Source organism: Typopeltis vanoorti, chromosome 7, assembly GCF_054136105.1.
Source record: "Typopeltis vanoorti isolate ZY-2024b chromosome 7, IOZ_Tvanoo_1.0, whole genome shotgun sequence".
NCBI lineage: Eukaryota > Metazoa > Arthropoda > Arachnida > Uropygi > Thelyphonidae > Typopeltis > Typopeltis vanoorti.
This window is the reverse complement of record NC_143555.1, coordinates 110958855-110981266: the sequence shown is the minus strand read 5'-3', so window position 1 is coordinate 110981266 and position 22412 is coordinate 110958855. Positions and strand designations below refer to the sequence as shown.

Sequence of the window (22412 nt, the reverse complement as noted above, 5' to 3'; positions counted from 1 at the left end):
TGCCTGCCATTCAAGATTAGCCTCGTATTTTGTGTTGAATACTATGGCTACTCCTTCTTTTCCATGATTGTCATTGCCTGAATATAACATTTTGTATTTATTGCTCGGAAAGATCTCGCCAGTTTTTGTCTTTTTTGTTTCAGTCACCCCTACTATGTCGATCTGGTACTTATCTAATTCCTCAGCTAGTTCCATTTCTTTGCCATTCAGGCTTCTTATGTCGATAGTTCCGATCTTTAACTCTGGTGATGAGTTGGGGTGTGCTTTCAGATTTGTTCCAGTAGCTGACTTTTCGCTGTTCGCCCTGGTTCCCTGGCGAAAACAATGGGGGCCTTGTGTAACCAAGTGACACCCCAGCCGGCATGAAATTTTGTCATATTGTACCATCATTTATTTTTTTTACATATTCAAGAGATTCTGTTCTATAAACCAAAAAGTAAGGAATGAAGTGCAGGTAAAACGACAGGATGTGTTAGCACTGAAATTCATTAAGCTGTCTTTACTCCACTTGAGAATTTTCTTTTAGACTTCAGTCTCACAAATTCTTTTTTTTTTTAGTAAACCTATAAGTAGTACATTAGTACCATGGATAGGCTAAAGTTTCTTTAATTTTTAATTTTATATTTTAATTTATTTTTTACATAGTCCAGAAACCCTGTTCTAGAGACCAGACATGAAACGTTTTCAAGCCACTTCAGGCCTGTAATAAGTGGTCTCACACTGGGCAAAAAAAATTCACCTTTACCTAACAATAATCATAAACATCTATACACATGGCAGTATTTGAACCTGCAGCCTATTGGTTGAAGAGCAGATACACTAACCAATCGACAACCAGGCCAGCTAGAGGATGAGTAGTCTATAGGTAGTTTTCGGTATTGAGACCACATTGTAATATAAAGAGTTTATTAAAAATTATATTTTTGTTTATCAATTTGTTTAACAGTTGTGAAGTTATAAAAAATGTCTAATATGTGTAATTAATCATCAATAAGCTTTTGTTGTATAAAACTGTTATGTACCATTATCCCTGATGATGTAAGTCTTACAATGCATGAAGCTTGTCGGGTTTTTTAATTGTTTATTTTTAATAAACTCATTATATTACAATGTGGTCTCAATACCAAAAACTACTTACAGAACAGCTTAACCACAGAAATCTACATGAGTAGTCTATGTTAAAGATGTTGGTCAATAAAGATTTAGAAGCTTCAATCATTTGAGTACTACATGGATTCTCAAGGAGAGGAATGGAGAGTACTGTCATCAGCAAAACTACAAGGAGTTTTGCTGATGACAGTGTCCCCTGAACTGATGAGAAGGATGAGCATGAGTAAGAGTGCAGAACATTCTGGAGTACTCCAGCATTCTGATAAAGAAATCAGAATGAACAACCAGAGAGGAAGCTAGCAATCCAATCATCACAAAGGGCAGAACAACAACCATATGATAGTAGCTTGAGAAGGCCTCGATGCAACACATGATCAAATACCTTGGAAATTTGAAGAATGACCACATGGGTTTCTCCAAATCTTTCCAAGTCCTATGTCCAAAGGTGGGTAAGGTTGGTGATGAAGTCTCCTGTAGAACAAAAATGGTGGAATCCATATTGCTGATCACTACCTGATGAGTCTCTAGACTGCGAAGAAGCTGGTTGTTGTTGACCTTCTCCATCACTTTCGACAGTACTTAGGCAAGTGAGGTGATAGTTTGATGGCCGACTTATTTCCCTTTAGGTGCAGGCTGGTAACCAGCCTGCACCTAAAGGCTTGTTTCCATGCTGTTTCAAGTACATGCCAAATTAATATGACAGCTTACCTAGTCTAGCCATAAATACTGTTATAACTTGAACAATGTATAAACCTTTAATCTATCAGTAAATCATTTACAACTTTCAGCACATACAAACTACATGTGCAACATGCATATAGCAGCACTTAATGTTCGAAATGTCTCCCTTTTGCCTTCACACACACACATGCATGAAGTCTGCAAGACCACATATCGATGATGGCACCCCACACACAACATCCAACAGAAACAGCCACTGTTTGCTCTAAATCCACCTTCAGGCTGGCAATGTTAGGGTTGTTTTCTTGCAGGCTACTCTCTCTCTCTCAAGCTCAGACCACAATTTTAAGTCCAATGGATTCAGATTAGGATTTCCAGATAGCCAATCAGATGTTGATATGTGGTCGGGGACATTCACCTTCAACCACTGTTGTGTAGTCCTCGCCTTGTGTGCAGGGGCTGAGTCCTGTTGGAAGGTCTGTTGTCTACTATGAAACAAGTTGTTGTTCAGGGACCACACCACAGGTTCAAGTATGGTGCCTTGATGAACTTTGGCAGAGGTTTTGACCTCTTTCTGGAAAAAATGGAACTAGGATACTCTCCCCCCAATATGTCACCCACCACCAAACCATAACTGATGCAGGGTAATGACCTCTCTGAATCTTGGGTGCTATGACACATGCTGTGTGATCATCCGGGGCATATACCCAATCATTTTGATGGTTATATGACTCTTCAATGGTGAAAATCTTCTCATCTGTAAAGAGGATATCTCCATGCCTGTTGTTCGTGTACAGCTGGAGAAGTGCCTTTTGATTTTATCACCCTCTGCTGCACAAGTTGTGGTGTTAGAAAGTGTCCAGTAGAATGATAGGCTCACATCCTCCAGATCATCAGTTAGTACACATGACATCATTTTCTGCAAAACATTCATCTCTCATGACATCACTTTCTGCATTCTCATAGAATTATGGTGGAAGTGTGATTTTACAGCCCGCATAAGCTGTTGCATCCTAACATGGCATGGTTAACCTGTTCTTTGGCAATCAGATACGTCTTCTGTATCGTTGTAATGGTTAATAGTCTGATATGCAAACATCCTACTGATCCCAAGTGTTTTTAGCATGTTTAAAATAACAGGTGCCTACATTTCAACCTTATGAAGTGCTATAACAGCTACACAGTTCACATAATCTTCCCACTGCATGTTAACCAGCACAGCTAAACAACTCGCTACCTACTCATAAACACACAAATGTTGGCTGCACACAGCACCACTAACAAAACTATGCTTGTGCAATTATGTGGGCAGTGCGGGGGGAAGGGGGGTTCAGAAGTTGTAACAGTATTTATGGCTGTGTATATAGATGATAACAGAATGGATGTTAATTCTGGAGCATTAGCATAAATGGAGAGATACTATCTGGACCAGAAGACATTAGTATCAAAACTAATGAGGATTTTTTTTTTATGACCTTCTAGCAAAAGATCAGAGGAGAAATACAGTGAGCAGTTTGTGATATTGCAGGACATAATTTGCCTTGGTCATCTAAGCAAGAATTGGAGGGAAAAGGTGGTAGATGAATTTCATCACCTAGTGGGAAATCACATTTGATTTGAAAAAAGATCATGTTTGTTCTCTAGAGCAGGGATTCCAGAATATGTAGACCACACAGGTACTGTTAGTAATGTACTATACACTAACAGCCTTTTGTGAGTGAAATTGACATAAAAAGAAATTACCAATGGCTTACCTTTTATTATTCTTTTTCTTCTTTTGTTGTGCTGAAGAATCACTTTCTTGTGGTGGTTGGGAGGATTCCATTTCTAAAACAAAACACAACTGCACATGTACTTTTCCCACACATAAAAATAGTCAGAAATGTCAAAAATACAATTTCTATAAATTCTAATTCATGAAAACAATACATTATCAACTTTAATCAATAAATTAAAATCATGATTAAGATTTTGGACTTTTTTCCTTTCCTTCTAAACTTTAGAAAGGAGAATAAAAAAAAAAAATTAGCACATTTATTATTTTTTTTTTGAAAGTCAAGAACTTTCACTTTTCACTTAAAAGTGAAGCACTTTTTTAAAGTAAAATAAGAGTTACTTGAACACAAGCACTGTGATATCGCAACAGTTGATCTGATAACCGAGAACTACTCAGAACGGCACGTAATTTTAAACTTATTGTTTATTACTAAAAGAAAGTCATAGGGCTTCATTTCAATGATGTAGAATTACATAAGCAAAGTGGCTACTAGATACAACATTATTTCAAATGCTGAATGTTTGTAGAAACTCTGAAAGTTTCATAAGTTGACCTGAGAGTTTACAAGAATAATCTTCAGCATGCCAAGGATTATATTCTCTTAAGCCCTCAGGTCAACTTACGAAACTTTTAGAGTTTCTACAAATATTTGGCTTTGAAATAATGTTAGATCTAGTAACCACTTTGACTATATAATTATAATTTGTTTATTTCTGGAATTTTCCATTTAATATTTTCAAACTGGTGTTGATGGCTGATAACTGAAACCGCAGATAGCGAACCTGTGGATAAGGGATCGGGAACAACGGTATTTTCTTTAGCATGACTTGGATGAATGGTTCTAAAAGAGGAAAAAATTTACAACAGGTTTATAATTTTTTTTTGGGGTGCTTAAGGATAAAAGCTGTATAACTGAGAGGAAACCTCCACATAGCCTTTAAAGGAATGCGGAGAACCGATCAGGGCTTCTGACCTAATGTCCAATCCTCACCTACTTGCGGTGCACCCTGTTGGGTATCTACCTGGATACTGAACGAACAAGAATGGGCTGGCAATTTGGGATTTAGCTAACCAAATTGTATTCTTATTGGCTTAAACCAATATACAAAATGATGGTACAACATGACAAAATTTCATGCTGGCAGGGGTGTGGCCCGGTTAAAAAAGGCCCCCGTTGTTTTTGCCAGGGAACCAGGGTGAACAGCGAAAAGTCAGCTACTGAAACAAATCTGAAAGCGGGATAAAATTGAATTTCACATTGAAAAGAATAACATGTAAGAAAGTTTTAAAGCGAATAAAAGTTGAGCAGCTCTCAGATGTGAACTGTAGACTAAAATATACAAAGATTATTGAAAAAAAAAATGAAAGCGTTTGAGAACAGGAACCAAACCTTGTAGATTCAGTGGCAGACCTTGAAAAAAACCCTGACTGATTCAACCAGAGAGGCATGTGGTGAGGTTGTCTGCAAGGATAGAAAAATCAGAACTCCATGGAGAACACAGGAAGTTAAAGAGGCAGTGAAGGAAAAGAAGACAGCATATCAAAAGTTCCTGGCAAATAAGTCAGTGTGTGCTCTTAGAGAATGCAGAGCCAAATGTAAGAAATCTAAACACTGTGTAAAACTAGACAAAAGTCATGGGAGGACTTTGGCAAGAACACAGGAAATAAATATCAAGAAGGTGGTAAGATATTCTGGAGGTTGTTGAAGAAGCTTAGAGTGCTGTGAAAGGAGTTAGAGATGATAAAGGTGACATGAAAACGGGAAAAAAAGATATCCTTGAAGTATGGAGTTATTATTTTGAAAATTTGCTAAATGAAACAAGCAGTGATGACAGCACGGTGGTAAAAAATACTCAACAGGCATACAGTCAGGAATACATATCCATACGTGAAGTAGAAAAAGCCATCAAAGGCTTGAAATGTGGAAAGGCAGCAGGAGTAGATGATATTTGACCAGAAATGCTGAAGTATGGAGGTATAAAAATCTTACAGTGGCTGCACTGCATAGTTCAGAAAGCCTGGACAGAGGGACGAATTCCTGATGATTGCAGTAGAGCTCTCATAGTACCCATATATAAAAAGGGAAATAAAACTGAATGTGAGAATTACAGAGGTATTTCCCTACTGGGTGTTCCTGGCAAGATTTATGCCAGTATACTTGAGAAACAGTTGAGAAGAATTGTGAAAGAAAAGCATGGTGAAGAACAAGCCAGATTCAGTACAAATAGAGGCTGTTAGGATCAGATCTTCACTTTACGACAAATAGTTGAGAAAGCATGGGAATATAACAAAGATCTGTATTTAAGTTTTGTCGATCTGGAAAAGGCATATGACAAGGTGCCAAGAGAGAAGCTATTCATTACGCTACAGTTATATGGTGTCAATGGGGCATTATATCAAGCAATACTTAGTCTTTATTTGAGTCAAGTCAGCAGTTAGAATTGAAGGAAGTACAGGAAGATGGTTAAATGTTAAATCTGGTGTGAGACAAGGATGTACATTATCCCCTCTGTTATTCATTATCTATATGGATAACATTAGAAGGAAAGTGGTATTAAACATATCAGAATTGGAGATGTTAATGTCAGCTCTTTGCTTTATGTGGACGATGTTATACTTCAAAATAAATCCGCTACAAGTTTGCAAGATTCCCTGACTAAATTGAATAACTGTTGTAATAGATATGGTATGAAGGTCAGGAATAAAAAGACAAAGACAATGAAAATAGGTTGAATCGTTGAAAATGTCAACTGTGTTGTGGATGGAGAACCTGTGGAACAAATAAAACATTTCAGCTACTTAGGCACGATTTTTAGTGAAGATGGTAAATTAAATATGGAAATAGACAACAGAATCAACAAAGCTGGTACAATAGGAAGTCAATTGAATAAATTTATATGGAATAAGAGAGAAATTAGTCGGAACACTAAATTAGCTGTATACAAAACAGTGTTCAAACCATATGGATCTGAGAGCTGGGTCAGAAGTAAAACACTTGACCAAAGACTAGAGACTGCAGATATGAGAGTCCTGAGAAAGATTAGAGGCGTGAACAGATGGCATCAATGGCAATATCATATTAAAAGCAAGGATATTAGGAAAGAACTTGACATTGTCAGCATCCAGGAATGCATTAACAGAGCTAATCTGAGGTGGTATGGTCACTTAAATAGAACGGGCGAGGAAAGATTAGCAAAACAAGTGTTCTCTGTCATGTTGGCAGGAAAACGACCCAGAGGAAGACCAAGATATAGGTGGATTGATACGGTACAAAGTGCCTTAGATGATAGAAATATAAGATCTGATAATGTTGGAGTCTTGACAAGTAACAGACTGATTTGGAGGAAAATTGTAGATAGGAAGTTAGTAATGATGTAAATTTTTCATGTCAGGAATTTGATGATGATGATCATAATTTTTTTACGGGGACAGATTCTGCATATACATATAAAAATATACATATGTGAACATTATAAAGACACACACACACACACACCTATGTATTAGGGCCTTATAAAGAGGAATGACAACTTCCTTATCTCTGCTTATTTGTGTGTAGTCAGCCTATGAGCTGACCTTGGCAATCTTATAAATACGCTGTCTAAACATTGGCTCTATCTACTACAACCTCGAAATTCCTACCCTCATCTATATTTCCTGGAATACAGTTCCATCAGTAGTGTGGTACAGTGCTTGTAATATATTTATTCCAAAATGCATAACTTTACATTTCTCCACATTAAACTGACATCCTTATCTTTTGACATTTTTTTTTTTTTTTATTAAATAGATCTGATCCACACATGGAAAGGTCACAAGACCCATAGCACATTAGTGCCCTGTGTGGGCAAGAGGAATAGAAGAAAGGAGAAATCTGTTCACATTTTGCTTGAACAGATTCCTGAGAGTTTCTTGGACAGCTGAGGGTTGTTATCTTTGGGGAAGGCAGAGTGGAAGAGACTATTCCAAAGGACAGAAGATGGGATGAAGGAGGAGGCAGTGCAGTTGGTTCTGTGTGTTTGAAGATGGACTGTAAAGTGGGTGTTGGTTAGCAGTGGCTGTTGTTTTAATGATTTTAGAGAAGACTGGAGGAATAACAGTGGCCAATTCAGCAGAAGGATCATTAATTAGCTGGATTGCCCTCTTCTGGATAGAATCAAGCAATCTTAGAGAGGATTTTGGTGCTCCACCCCAAAGCAGCAATATTCTATGGCTGGGCAGATTTGGGCTTTGTGTAGAGTTAGCAGCTGTGAAGTAGTGTCTTGTGTGAAAAAGTATACACCAAGTGTTTTAGCAGATGCAAAAGCTGTAGTTGAAATGTGGTAGTGCTAGGAAAGATTGGAGGTACAGGTGGTCAGTCCAGGTAGAGAAATTCCATCACATTTGGATATCTCAGTATTACTGAAGGTAAAGGGGAGGAATGCGAGTTTTTTCATGCGAGAGAGAGAGAGAGATCAGGCAGGACTGAGTTTTGGTGGCAATGACGTTTACATGGTTGTCCTTGTTCCACTGGGATATAGCTAGGAGAGTTCAGGTCACTGGTCATAGATCTTGAGGATTCTAATACTTGAGCACTACAAGGTTTGTCAAATGAAATGGAGTATACTGTCATCAGCAAAGCTATGGATAGTCTGAGCAAGCAGGTCATTTATATACATGAGGAAGAGAGTGGGTAAAAGAACAGACCTGCATTGGTGGAGGAGAGTAACCTGTTCCACCATGACTCGTAGTGAGTGACCAGTGGTGGAAATTTCTTTAGCTCTTTAGCATGACTGGCAGTCTTAGCCAAACAGAAGTATAATCACTCATATCGTAAAGAAGTTGCAATAAAATTTAAAAAGAATTTAAACCTTAACTTAAAAAAGCCTATTTAAGTCCCACAAGCTTTCCACATCACCTTGATTAATATTTCCCCTGCTCAATTTTGTATAATCAGCAAACAACTGAATATTTCCCTTTAAATTTATTTCCTGTATTATTTATGTATTTTTCTGCATTTTTCTGGATTCTGCACCTCCATATACTACTTTTTTTGGTTTTTGTCCATCAGCCACTCTTGTATCTACATATACCAGTTTCATATCAATCCTCATTTGTTCTAATTTGTGTAACAAAGTTCCATGTGGTATTCTGTGGAATGCCTTTGCAAAATCTAACAGAATCATCATGTAGCAAATCCCTTTATCCAACTCAGCTGTCACTCTATAAAAAGTTGGTAAATCATTAAGGCATGATCTACCCTTCACAAAGCCATGCTGCCTCTCATAGAGTAGTATATTTTTATTCACCTATTCCTGAATTCTCTCTTTCATCAACTTTTCCAGTACTTTTGTTACCACCTCCTATAATATAATTACTACCACTATAATTTACTACTGCAGTCTTACAGCCTCTTTCATGCAAGGAAATTATTTTGCCCTCTTTTAACTCCACTGGAACTCTGCCAGAGCTGAGACTTAAATCAAAGAGTCAGAGATATTGCCAGTTCCCTTGCATATACTCATAAAACACAAGCTGATATCCCATCTACATGGCTATATTTACAATAGGATTTTTCAATACCCTAAGAACTCCAATTCATCCATCTCTGTCAATTCCTGTCACAGCAGTAACCTCACTTGTTATTACTCAGTAACTCAACCTTTTTGTCTGCTACTGTCATCTCATTACCATCAGCACTTTTTAAAGATATCCTTCCACAGTCATTCTTTCTCTTACATGCCACATAATGAAAGAACTCTTTAGTATTTCATTTGGGCTGCTTGGCTAGTTTCTTCACATAAACTGCTTTTTTATGTTTTCTATCATGCTGATCACCATTCTCCTTATATACCCACCAAGACCCTTTCATTAAGCAGGAACTACAAAAAAAAAAAATATATATATATACTACTCATCCATCTAACACTTACCTGATTAACCCTCCTGACATTAGGTATAGTCTAATACTGCTTCCTCCAGATCCCCCCCACACACACTTGACTATCTCCCATGCACTGCTAACATCCTCCCTTTGCAGGTTTTTATGCCATGGCACAGCATCAAATCTCATAAGATTGTCATAATCACCTTCCTTTTACTTACACATATTCTTCTTTTTGACAAAAAAAGTCCACCTGTTTTGCAACCTCCCAAGTAAAGACTAACTGTTCGATTTCCTCAACTGGAGGATGCAGCTGCCTTGGTCAATGATAGCTCTTCTGATCCTATGACCAAATCCAACAAATCCTATTTAAGGATTTGTTGGATTTGGTCATAGGATTTGAAATCCTATTTCAAATCCTATTCCAAGTCTTCTCTATCACAGACTACCTCAAATTATGAATGATATATGCACGTAAACACAAGAAAGATATTTAATTAACCAAATATTTCAGTCTGGAAATAGCAGACCATCCTCAGTGGTATTACAAGAACAGTTTTGAAAAAATACAAGCTAGAATACTAACAATAGATCGTTAAAAATAGAACACGGCGCGTGATGTTATGTCACTAAGTATGAAATGGAATATTTTGAAGTAGAGACATGATTGAAAAAAAAAAAAAAAAAATTAATGAGTAATCTTGATTAGACTTTCCCAGATTTTTGATATAGATATACAGTCATTACGATTTAGGTTGGGACGATGGAGCAAGGCTTCCACGCTTTCTTTGAACAAATGTTCAAACCTATAACGGGATCTATGCAAGAGGCGAGTCCTGGACCAAAAGATGCTGTGGTCAGTTTCAATCCCGTGTTGAGCCAATCCAGACTTTTCAGGTTTGTTGTGAAGAAACTGAAAATTGAACACAGCATCTTTTGGTTCAGGACTCGCCTCTTGCATAGATCCCATTATAGGTTTGAACATTTGTTCAAGGAAAGCGTGGAGGCCTTGCTCCATCGTCCCAACCTAAATCATAATGACTTGTATATCTATATCAAAAATCTGGGAAAGTCTAATCAAGATTACTCATTAATTTTTTTCCCTTTTTTTTTTTTTCCAATCATGTCTCTACTTCAAAATATTCCGTTTCATACTTAGTGATATAACATCACGCGGCGTGTTCTATTTTTAACAATCTATTGTTAGTATTCTAGCTTGTATTTTTTTTTAAAACTGTTCTTGTAATACCACTGAGGATGGTCTGCTATTTCCAGACAGAAATATTTGGTTAATTAAATATATTTCTTGTGTTTACGTGCATATATCATTCGGTCTTATGTCACAAGTATCCTTAAAACAGCAAACACCTCAAATTATCTCTCAGTAGGTGTATAAATTCAATTTCCTCCCTGCCATGTGATCTTTCTTCCTTCTAAGCTATGCTTCCATAGTTGAAGTCGACCATAATTGCTACTCGACCTGCACTCGTACTAATTTACTGATGCATGTCTTCCACATTATTCCTGGCCTATAGGACAACCACCCATATATTCTGTTCTATTAGCTTTAATCTCACATCACACTATCTCAAAAGAATTACCATACACCCACCTATCTCCTACTCTTTTAGCTGCAATTCATCTGCTATCATCAGCATACCCTCCACCCCTTTTATCTTCTTTATCCTTCCTGAAAATACTAAATTATTTACATTCTATCCCTGTAACTACATCTGCTGTTCAAGTCTCACTAATGCCTGTAACTTTTGGCAAGGTTACACTAGTCAATGCCAAAAACTCCTGCCTCTTTTTTCCTGATTCTTCTCAACCACAGCATCCCCTTAGGCTCCAGCCATCTCTACTGAATTTACTACCCTATTTGATACTGTTGCTTGAGAGACAAATGCTGTACTCTCACAGTCACTTGTCTCATAGGTGCCTGCATGTGTGCGCATGCACACACACCCCTAACTGCTTTAGTTATATTATAATTTATTTCATATCCAAACACAAGTGGTACAGTGGTAAGTAATTGGTACAACATTATTTACAACAAATTAGGATACATTACAAATGAGAAAAGCTTAAATTTAACAGGTAAATTATACAGGGAATAATAGGTAAAATATGAAGGAAAAAGAAACTATATTTAAGTTAAATACAATAAACATGGTCAGATGTTACGCCAGTACTTTGCGCAATCAACTGCACTTTCTGTGAATGATGTGAGGTACTCTCTTTTGTGCAAGGCGATTGAAGAAGGGGGGGGGGGGAGAAAGAAGGTGTTCCATGGACTGGGTTGCCCCATTTTGACAAGGTTTTGTTTGCAGTGTCCTATCGTTCGTAGTCTGTTGAGGCCTTTCCAAGTCCAAGTGGGTGCCACGTGGAAGATATTCAGCTTTTGGAATACCAGTATTACTCTCAGGGTAGTGCAACCATTGTTGAAGTCTTGTCTCTGGAGGGTTTTTAGGCAGTTCAACATTGGAGCACTGTAGCTTGGCCAAATAGTGGGTGGCATTCATCATTCATTTGTATGCTCCTCTCATCAGCTGCGAATACAGATCTTCGAATTGAAGAGGTGCAATACCAGCCAAAGAATACAGGTCTTTCAATGGTGTTGGTTTCAGGCATACTGTAATTAAGTGGCAGCTTTCATTCAATGCTGGCTCAAGTTTTTCAGCATGGCAGGATCTGGCCCACACACAGGGCAGGCATATTCAGTAGATGAATAACAAAGGACTAAGGCAGAAGATCTCAGTGTGCTAGGGTCTGCACCCCATTTGGAGGAAGTAAGCTTTCTTAGTATATTGTTTCTTGCATTAACCATCTTTGTTTTTTTCATATTATAATAAGTTCGTATTATAATAAATCTACAACTTTCAAGTATCTCATTAATTTAAGTTTGAAAGTTAGTTGTATTGTCTTACCAATGAACAGCAACATGGTCATATAATTTGAGCCTTAAAGTTACATCAAATTAAAAACCTGTAGTCAGTAAAATGCTTGAGTGAAGAAGGGTTCAACCATAGCCAAAATATAAGTAATTTGATACTTACGCCTTAGTTTTGTTAATGGTGATACAAACTCGTCACCACTATCTGTTTCTGAACTTGTACTACTGATATCTAATACAATATCTTTATCAGGATTCACCTTTAAAAAGTTACGACATTGATAGGTAAAATGTCCAGCTGTAAAAATTCAAAGTATAAAAGTATAATTACTGTTTGTCCTACAAAATAGAAAATGAATGTTATTGATTTTCAATTAATCAGAAATCTAACATAAGACAAAGTCTATCTGAACACTCATCCATTATATTAATACTTTATAATTTCAAAAGCAGATAAAAGTGAACATATTGATATATATGTATGTAGTATAGATATTCACAATTAATCCTCAGCAAGTGATTATCATTAATTATTACTTTATTTTTATTAATTTGCCTTTTTTTTTTTTTGAGATGACTATGGAGATAGAGTACACAGATAAATCCCCAAAAGAATACCAAAATTATGGAACATGACATGCAATCAGAAGTTGTAAGAATGCAGACTACAGTTTGATGATACTGAATCAAAAATCATTCAAATTGTTTCAACATATTTTAATATCCATTAAAAAGCAAGTAATTACAAAAATTACTCCTTCATATGAAATGAAGGAACTTGTTCTACAATACAAAAGAAAATCTATGTTACTTACGATATCCACATTTTTTGCAGGCTGGTCTGATGTTATCTGAAGTCTGGTTGGTCAACCTAGCCATCAGATCTGAAATTAAGTAAAAACGTTAGTGAAATCATTAGTAACAATAGAAAGAACAAAATTGCTTACATGTTTCATTAATTACCATTTAGACCATGGATGCATAAACTATAGACCATAAAACAAAAACCTATGTTAAGCACCATAACATAAATAATGAAAATGAACTTTGAAAGTGTAAAATGTAATCTCTAATTGAAAAAAAAATTAATTTATCAAATTTAAAATATCACATAAGACTACGAATACTGGTATTCCTTATTCGTGTCAAGGTTAGTGGAACTTAGAACTATGTGGATACTGGTATGTAAACAAATAATTTATTAGCTTGAATTAATTATTTAGAGCTAACATTTTGCTAGCAATATCAGAGGCAATTTAACACTACACAATCAGTGAAGACAAACTAAAATGACCTGGATAACAAGGACAGTCATGTGCAATGGAAGGCGACAGTGCTCTTTGTGATTTCTGTTGTTAATGTAATGAGTACATAGGGCTATGCACTAAAATCTGTTTAAAATCATACTGTCCATTCTATTGTAGTTAACCAAGTTTTGTAGAACATGAGCTATCATATACGAGAGAGATAAACCAAGGAGTCCGACAGGGATGTCCCCTTTCAGCAACTCTTTTTAAAATGAAATAAAAATTTTCCATCAAGGTATTAAACTTTCTCCTACTGTGAACTTAAACACTGTCCTTTTTTGCCGATGCCCAAATAATAATTACAAATTCCAATGATAACTTACAGAAAGGTATTTTGAATTTAAATGAGATAGCCAAAGATTACGAAATAATAATATCAACAGAAAAATCAAAAACAATGGTCTTAAAAGGACAAGATCCAGTAAAAACTAAAATAGTAATAGATAACAATATTTTAGAGCAGGTGAATTCATTTAACTACTTAGGATGTATGATTACATATGAAAATGAACAAGATATAAACCTAAAAATTGCAAAATATTTAAAAATAAAAGGTGTAATTAACTATATTTAAACCAAACCTAGTACAAAAACAAACCAGACTAAAAGTATACGATACATTAGCCCTACCAGTCCTATTGTATGGAAGTGAGATCTGTGCATGGTTTTCGAGGAGCTAAATTCGGGGTACCTAAAAAAACTCTTGGAAACCTAGTTGTTTCGTTTTTGGATTTTTTTTCACGAAACTCTAAAATACATGTAAATAGCATTTAATCTGGACTAATGAATAAATTAGTGAGGAGTGAGATGGATGGGAGAAGCAGAAAACCGAGTGATCTGGAAAATCATGGGGGAGACCTTCGTCCAGCAGTGGACAGAACCAGAAGGTTGAAGAAGAATGAATAAATAATTTAATTAATAGAGACAAAAAACACGCTCCGTCCGTGTCGCCATTTCACAATCTCTTTGTTCACGGTAAAGTAGCTCAACTAATGATGAGGCTGTGCAGCGGCAACCGCGCCACCAGTTGAATTGTTTCGCAGTCTGGTGTTGTTTCACTCGCTTGCCCGCTACGTACTCACCTGCTTGTTCAGTTTGAGTTAAGCATCGAAAGAGAGTGCATTCTTTTGTATTTACTGATTACGTGTACCTTGCCTGGTGGGTTCGGCTGAACAACCGTAATTATTATAATTGTTTCTAAATAATTTATTTCATTTTTTCTTCATCTCGCTTGCCATTAAAAATTTTAGTGGGTCACGAAAATGAAGTATTATAATAACCGTGCCACAAAAAAAAAAGTTTGGGAAACCTTGCTGTAGATCTAAGCGATCCTGGGTTTGTCTTAGGCAGGTAAACATTTTGTTTAGAGGTTTGCATACAGTTCTGATTGTGTGTCATTTTAGGAGGAAAACCATTTTATCTTCTGTGCTTTTGATGTAGGGCAGGGGTTCTCAACCTGGTTGTAGTTGCAGGCACATTCGAGATTTGGAAGAGAGGCAGTCACCAATATTTTTTTCTATGAAAATTTTTACTTGCTTATCATATCAAATGATAACAACTAACAAATTAATTAACTATGAAAGTAGGATAAATGCACATGTAACATTTATTATACTAAATTAAACCATTTCCCAACAAGCAAAAACATTTCTCTTTACTCTGGATAAAACAATTCCCAATCATTGTTGAATTTATGGGTTCATTGTTTTTCATTTGGATTACTCATTTTGGGACAAAATTTTTAAACATGAGAAAACAATGTATGGTCAAAGCATGTCCACAATACTGGTGAAGTGGTGACACATCCCTCAAGTGCACAGTTGCCAGTAGCTGCCTACACCCAACATCAGCAGTTCTCAACCCTGTACCTGCAGGCATAGGATTGAGAACTGCTGATGTAGGGTAATGATTCGATATAGTGTATGTGTAGTCTGGTTTGGTGGGGGGGGGGGGGGGAATTTGTTGCTCTTTTTAAAGAGTTTGGCCAGGGTTTTTCAGTTGTATCCATTTTGCTAGAAAGATGTGAATAGAGCCTGTTGCCCCAGGTGCAGTGCTTGTCCTTGGAAACCTTATCTTCCAGGGCTCTACCCTGGAAGATAAGGTTTCCAAGCTTGATAGTGGTGTGAAGTGGCATGTAAGTATCTTCCTGTGCATGTGGGCTTACAATAAACTGAACATATGAGGGACCAATCTGCTTGCCTTGTAACTAAATATCCAAGAAGGCAAGAGTTCCTTCTTTTTCTTCTTCTACAGTGAACTAATACGAGGATAGATATTATTCAGGAAATGTACAAAGTTAGACAGAGCCTGTTGTCCATGCAGCCAAATGGCAAAGACATCATCTATATAACTCAACCATACTTTGGGCTCGAAGGGGAAGCAGAGTTAAATTCAAAAGATTCCATGAGATCTTTTGAATGGGAAGTTTGCAATGGGATGAAAATCAGGAGCCCATTGCTACACCTCGAATTTGTTTAAAGAGCTGGTTGTTCCAACTAAAATACCCTGATTTAAGATAGTGCTTAAAGAGTGTGCAAATATCAAGGGTATAAATTTTGGACAGAAGAACTAGTGTATCATCTACCGAAACTTTGTGAAAAGAGGAGATACATCAGAGCTTAAGTGATCATTCTTCTCTAACTTTTGCAGGTGGCCTAAGATATAAAGAGGGATCTCTGATAATTAATGTTTCCCAAATTTTTGGAAGTTTTATGCAACCATATTTGTTTAAATTAGATTGATTCCTGAGTGCAGATTCAAAAAGCAGTGGTGAGCTATAAGGGGCTCGCCTGAGCTCTTTGTTAAATTTTTCTCAAATTTGCAAGCCCCTTGTTCTTTACTTTTTTTATTAAAAAAAAAAAAAAAAAAAAAAAAATTTTGAAATATATTAAGTGACAAAATCATACCGTAACCTAACAAAGTGATTTTATTAAACAAAATATTATAGTTACTGTTACTATCATTTTACAAATAAGAATTCACTTTTGGTAATCGCATATAAATAAATAGGACTATAAAATAATTCCTCTTGTTTGATAATGCCCCATTTGAAAAAATAGTATTGTTGATTATCACTTGAAGTATAAAAACAAAGAGAAATATAACGTACTTCAATATTATTGTGTTTAGATATTTATTTATTGATTGTTTGTCATAAAATTTCTATCGCAAACAAAAGAAATTTATTTTGTTTATAAAAAATGCAGACTATTTCATATGTGCGATTATAAAAGATTTTATTCTTATTATATTTTGATAGTAAAAAAATGTTTTTCTTATGTAAGATAAATTAACACAGATGATTTTGTGCAATCATGTTTAGATGATGAAATATTGGTTTAAAGACAGCCTTTACAGGTTGTCCCTTCATACTTTTTGATTGGCATTTGTACACAAGCTGTATTAATAAAAGTTTTTGTGTGAAATACAGCTTTTTTTTTGCTCGATGATGCGAGCCCTTTGTTAAAATTTCCATAGCTCAACACTGAAAATCAGTCTTTCTTTTTTGAATTTACTACAGTGGAGAATGGTGGTTTTTTCCCAGGAGATCCTGTAGGTTGTATTCAAAACATGGTCTGCAAGGCCAGATTGACCATAATCGTGATTGCAGATGTATGGCTTGTGTTCTTCTAACTGGATGAGAAGAACACATCCAGTTAGAAGAACACAAAGTCTGTCCAAAGCCAGCCAGCTTACAGGAACAAGTAAATTCATATTCAAATTTATCCACTATAGTAAATTCATATTCAAATTTATCCACTATAGTAAATTCATACTCCAGGCACTGAGAGAGGAGGGAGCTGATCTTTGGTGGAATGGATAAGGATGGTAAGTTTACGGTGGGACTTAAAAGTTGTATGGAGGTTGTACTTTTTTAAGTCCTTCCCAATTCCCCGACCATCTCTCTTCAGAAGGACTTCAGAAATGCCATCACCATACCTTACATCCGTGGCACATCAGAAAAAATAGCCAGGTCATTAAAAAAGTGCAACCTCCATACAGCTTTTAAGCCCCACCGTAAACTTACTGCTCTTATCCGTTCCACCAGAGATCAACTCCCTCCTCTCTCTCAGTGCCAGGAATATATAGAGCTGGCTTATTTTGGACAGATAGGCAGATCAGCAACCATCTGGTTAGAACAACACAAGTCATGCATCTGAAATCACGATTATGGTCAATCTGGCCTTGCAGACCATGTTTTGGATACAACCCACAGGATCTCCTGGGGAAAAAACCACCATGCTCCACTATAGTAAATTCAAAAAAGAAAGACTGTTTTTTGAATCTGCACCTGCATTTAGGAATCAACCTAATTTAAACACAGTTGCATAAAACTTCCAAAATTTCAGGAAACATTAATTAATAGAGATTCCTCTTTATATCCTAGGCCACCAGCAAATGCCCATTGAGGGTGCACCACCTAGATAGGACTTTAGTTTCACTCACTTGTTTTACTTATCATTGTATTGTATGTGTGTGTGTGTGTGTGTTTGTTACAAAAAGTTTTTTGTAATCCCTGAAGATGTCTCTGTGACTGAGACGAAATATTGGAATTAGTTTTAATCCTTTCTCAGTGCTGATAATATTCCATTAAACCTCTAACATGAATTCTTCACAGCACTTAGCCTCAACACAAAGATGGAAGAAAGCCAGACTACTTTATAAATCCCAGTTCAAATTGGAGCAACTATTCCTGGAACCGGCAGAAATTCTAGAAAAACCCAGTTAACTGCAACAGAATGGATGGCAAAATTTTAAACAGATTTTGGCACATGGTCCTACCTATCCATCAACATAGATAACAGGAACCACCATGAAGAGTGCCACTGTTGCCCTCCATGCATGTGACTGTTCTTGTTATCCAGGTCATTTTAGTTTGTCTTCACTGATTGTGTAGCATTAGATTGCCTCTGATATTGCAAGCTAACGAAATGTTGACTGTAAATAATTAATTTAAGCTAATAAATTATTTGTTTACACTCCAGTGTCCATGTAGTTTTATGTTCCAGAAACTTTGATATGAATAACAGCAACAGCTTACTTTATTTTTCTTTTTTTAAATCTCATACATGAGAGGTCAAGAGACCTATAAACACATCAGTGACATGTGTGGGGTGCAGATGAGAACTGAAGTAGAAAATTATTGATTATGCCTTTTTTGAAGAACTGCAAGTTGTAATTGTTTGGGAATACTTCATGAGGTAGGCTGTTCCAGAGGACAGCTGTGGATAGAATAGAGGAGAAAGAGGGAAAATTAGGTTTGGTGTTTTTGCAGTTGGGCAGCTGCTGCTCTTGTATTAACATATGCAACTGAAAGTGAAGGAATGATAGTTGCTAATTCACTGAAGCAGTGACCATGGAAGTAACTGCAGAACATACACAATGCTGAAACACTGCATCTATGAGATAGAGGTTGAAGTGAATCTGTAAGAGAGGGATCAAGGACGTGTTTTACCATACAGGTATATGGGGATTACCTGTACTTATGACTGCTTCAAGTGTGAGCTGTGCTATTACCGATAAAATGGAAACCCTGAATGAATTAGCAACAACAACAACAAAAAAAAAAAAACGATAGATATCAGTTTCTTTAAACTTGAGAAGCCATGTATTACTAGACTAATTTAAATAAAAACAACTATATACCAATTCTCCACATGAGAGGGATCTTGGCTGAAAATTGTCATGTTGATTTCCTTTATTCTAAGCTCAATTCAATTTTCTGGATTCTTCCAGACTTTTTCCACTGAAAATCTTAAATTGATGTCATAAAGCTCTTTTTGTCTGTTGACTATTACATGTAAAAATATATAATAAACCTATGCCAAGGAGGTAAAGTAAATGCTTTTGTCTTACCGTTTTTTTTTTTTTTTTTTTTTTTTGAAATTGGTTGGTGGCTAGTCTTCATCTTTATCACCAGGACAAAACTATGCAGTTTTGTCCTGGAAGGTTGCTCAACATGTGGAAATTTCAGTAACAGTTTATGCAGAGCTATTAAGCTAACAATTATGACAAACTTAGGAGACAACTTGGAGCAGTGCCATGGCATAAGAAACTATATGGAATGAATGCCATTAGTGCATGGGAAGCAGTCAAGGATTGTTTGGGCAAGGCAGTATCAAACTACATACTCAGGGTCAGGAGGATAAACCGAGTATGGATTAAGTGGATGACTAGTAATATAAAGCAAGAGCTGCAAAAAAAGAAAGCATTGTGGAAGGAATATAAACAAGGTGATCAGCATGTCCATGAGCAATATAAAATACAAGTAAGAAGGGTAACTAATATGGTAAGGAAAGTTAAATCAGATTTTGAGAGAAAATTAGCTAAGCAGGCCAAAGAAAATCCAAAAGAGTTTTTTCACTACGTAGCAAGTAAGAGAAAGAATGATTATGGAAAGATAACTTTACTCAGTGCTGGTGGTAGGAAAGTGACAGAAGCAGAAGAAACAGTTTAGTTAATAAGTGATTACTTTGAGGGTATATCATCCAGGTGGTGACTTAGCAGTTACTGATGTGACAGAGACTGATGTGAGCATTGAGGTAGATGAACTGGAGGTACTCAGTATATTGAAAAATATCAATGTGAATATAGCAGTGGGCCCAGACTTTTATCAGCCTTGTGTACTACAAGAATGCAAGTGAATTGGCAGTGCCTCTGACGAAGTTGTTTAATTTATGTCTCAACTCCAGAAGGGTTCAAGGAAGTGGAAAGAGGGTAAAATAGTTCCATTATATGAAGGTGGCTCCAAGAAAGAAGTAGCAAATTACAGACCAATTAGTGTCTCTGAAGCAGTGGTTAAAGTTCTGGAAAAATTGATTAAAATAAAATGTGGGAATTGGTGGACAGGAATATGATACTTCATGGGGAGGGGGGGGCATAGCTTTGTAAAATATTGGTACTGCCTCAGTACCAATATTTATTCACATTTTATAACAAGGCAACAGCAGAACTGGATAAAGGAAATGGCCACACCATGATACTGCTGTACTTTGCAAAGGCATTTGACAGAATATCGCATGGAAAACTATTACATAAGTTGGAGCAAATGGGAATGGATATGAGGCTGGTAGAGTAGATAGACATCAAAAAGTGGTATATCGTGGAGTGGAATTAAAAGTGAATGAGGATGTTTAGTGAAGTGCCCCAGTGCTCTGTACTAAGACAATACTCTTTAATTTGTATATTAATGATACAGTAAAAGATTTGAAGGGGAATATTTAGTTGCTTGATGATGATGTAAAACTAGGGAGGGAAATAGTTGATAAAGGTGATACAGATATCTCCAGAATGATTTAAATAAATTGGCAGCACGGGCAAAGGACAGTGGTTGTCAATTCAATGTTGTAAAATGTAAGGTCACTTTGAGATGAAATTCAGAGGACAATATTGCAAGAGTTGGCAAAATAGCCCAGAGGATCGCTTGGATGTTGAATACATCAACCAGTAAAGATATGGAGGTTATTATCCCTCTTTATAAGACTATGATTCAGCCACATGGTGATACTGTGCATAGGTTTGGTCACCTCTGTTGCTAGGGGGACCAGGAGGTGGTGGAGACGAGTGACCAAACTCATGACAGATTTGTGGAATTTTCCCTATGAAGATAGATTGACGGTTTATGGGATGCAGAGTTTAACTGACAGGCAGAGGAAGGGGGGGGGGAATATGATAAAACTTATAAGTTACGAAAGGGATTCTATAGGACTGACACAAAAGTAACTTTTCAAGATGATGATTCTACACCCTAAGTATCCATATTCTTTGTATTGTTATGTGCAGTGCAATTATCATATATAAATGGAATGTTCCCCCCCCTTTTTTTTTTGTTCACATTTATCTGTTGGATTTAGCCAAACTGGTTAACATTGTAGTTGAAACAACTAAGGTTACAAAAGGAAAGTATTATATCCACTAATTGTATATATGTTCTCTGGCTGGCATGTCTGGTTTGTGGGATGAAAATCAAACGGTTTCATAAAAGGTTCTTAATATCCTAGTTGGAATCAGGTCCTTCCAGATGAAAGGCAAATATCACAACATTCTCAATAGCACTGTAATACTACGAAGGTGTTCTTGTGCTTATCTATAATCCTACCCTCCATAGTGGAACAGGTTATAGTTTCTGCCTCTGCAGTTCTTCCACTGAGACACTGTGCCCTTAGATTAGAAAAGCAGTTCAATTCTCATCATGATAAGATAAATCTTTACATGGATTTTTTCAATTTAAGGTAAGTTAGCCAAGCTTATACAGAGATAATAGGTTTTCTCCTCAAAACTCAAGTTTTTCGTCCCGCATATGGACAAACTGACTAGAAAAGATATACAAAATTAATCCACAAAAATACTATTAGTGGGTGAAGTAAGATTAAGTAGCGCAGACGAGCAATGCGATGGCAGTTTGTAAACACAGTTGTTTTTTTTTAATCCCCTTCCTCCAAAAGCGAAATACTGCACGTACAACTTTACATTTCTTTTCTCCAGCGCTATAATGGTTTTAACTACCTCATTTAAGCAAAACGTGTCAATAAAACTATCGCTAGATATGAAATCTAAAATATAGCATAATTATAAATTAAATAACGTACCTTTCAAACTACTCTCCATGGTAATGATTTATATAATACCAGCTTAAATTATTAGTACAAAGAGCTTAAAATTTTCCTTTCAGAACTTCAAAAATGCAGAAAAAATGCTCTTAAACAATTATTTATCAAAATCTGTAAAAGTTAGATGTATTCAACTGGAGCCCTACTACATTACTTTAGCTGCCTAGCACAT

At 36.3% G+C, this 22412-nt stretch overlaps 1 protein-coding gene across 3 annotated transcripts in view; it reads right to left on the bottom strand.

Annotated features, from left to right (window-relative positions):
- Positions 1 to 22374, bottom strand: part of LOC150104966 (uncharacterized) — a 97644-nt gene extending 75270 nt beyond the window's left edge. For all 3 annotated transcript variants that reach the window (XR_016548559.1, XR_016548560.1, XM_090395440.1), the window contains exons 1-4: positions 22220 to 22374; positions 13140 to 13208; positions 12488 to 12622; positions 3546 to 3618 (exon numbers count right to left, since the gene is read on the bottom strand). Coding sequence is in view for 1 of the 3 variants with exons in the window: in XM_090395440.1 (XP_090251566.1) it covers positions 3546 to 3618; positions 12488 to 12622; positions 13140 to 13208; positions 22220 to 22238 (296 nt within the window). In the remaining 2 variants the exon portion in view is untranslated. The remainder of the gene's footprint in view (positions 1 to 3545; positions 3619 to 12487; positions 12623 to 13139; positions 13209 to 22219) is intronic.
- Positions 22375 to 22412: the final 38 nt, after the last annotated feature.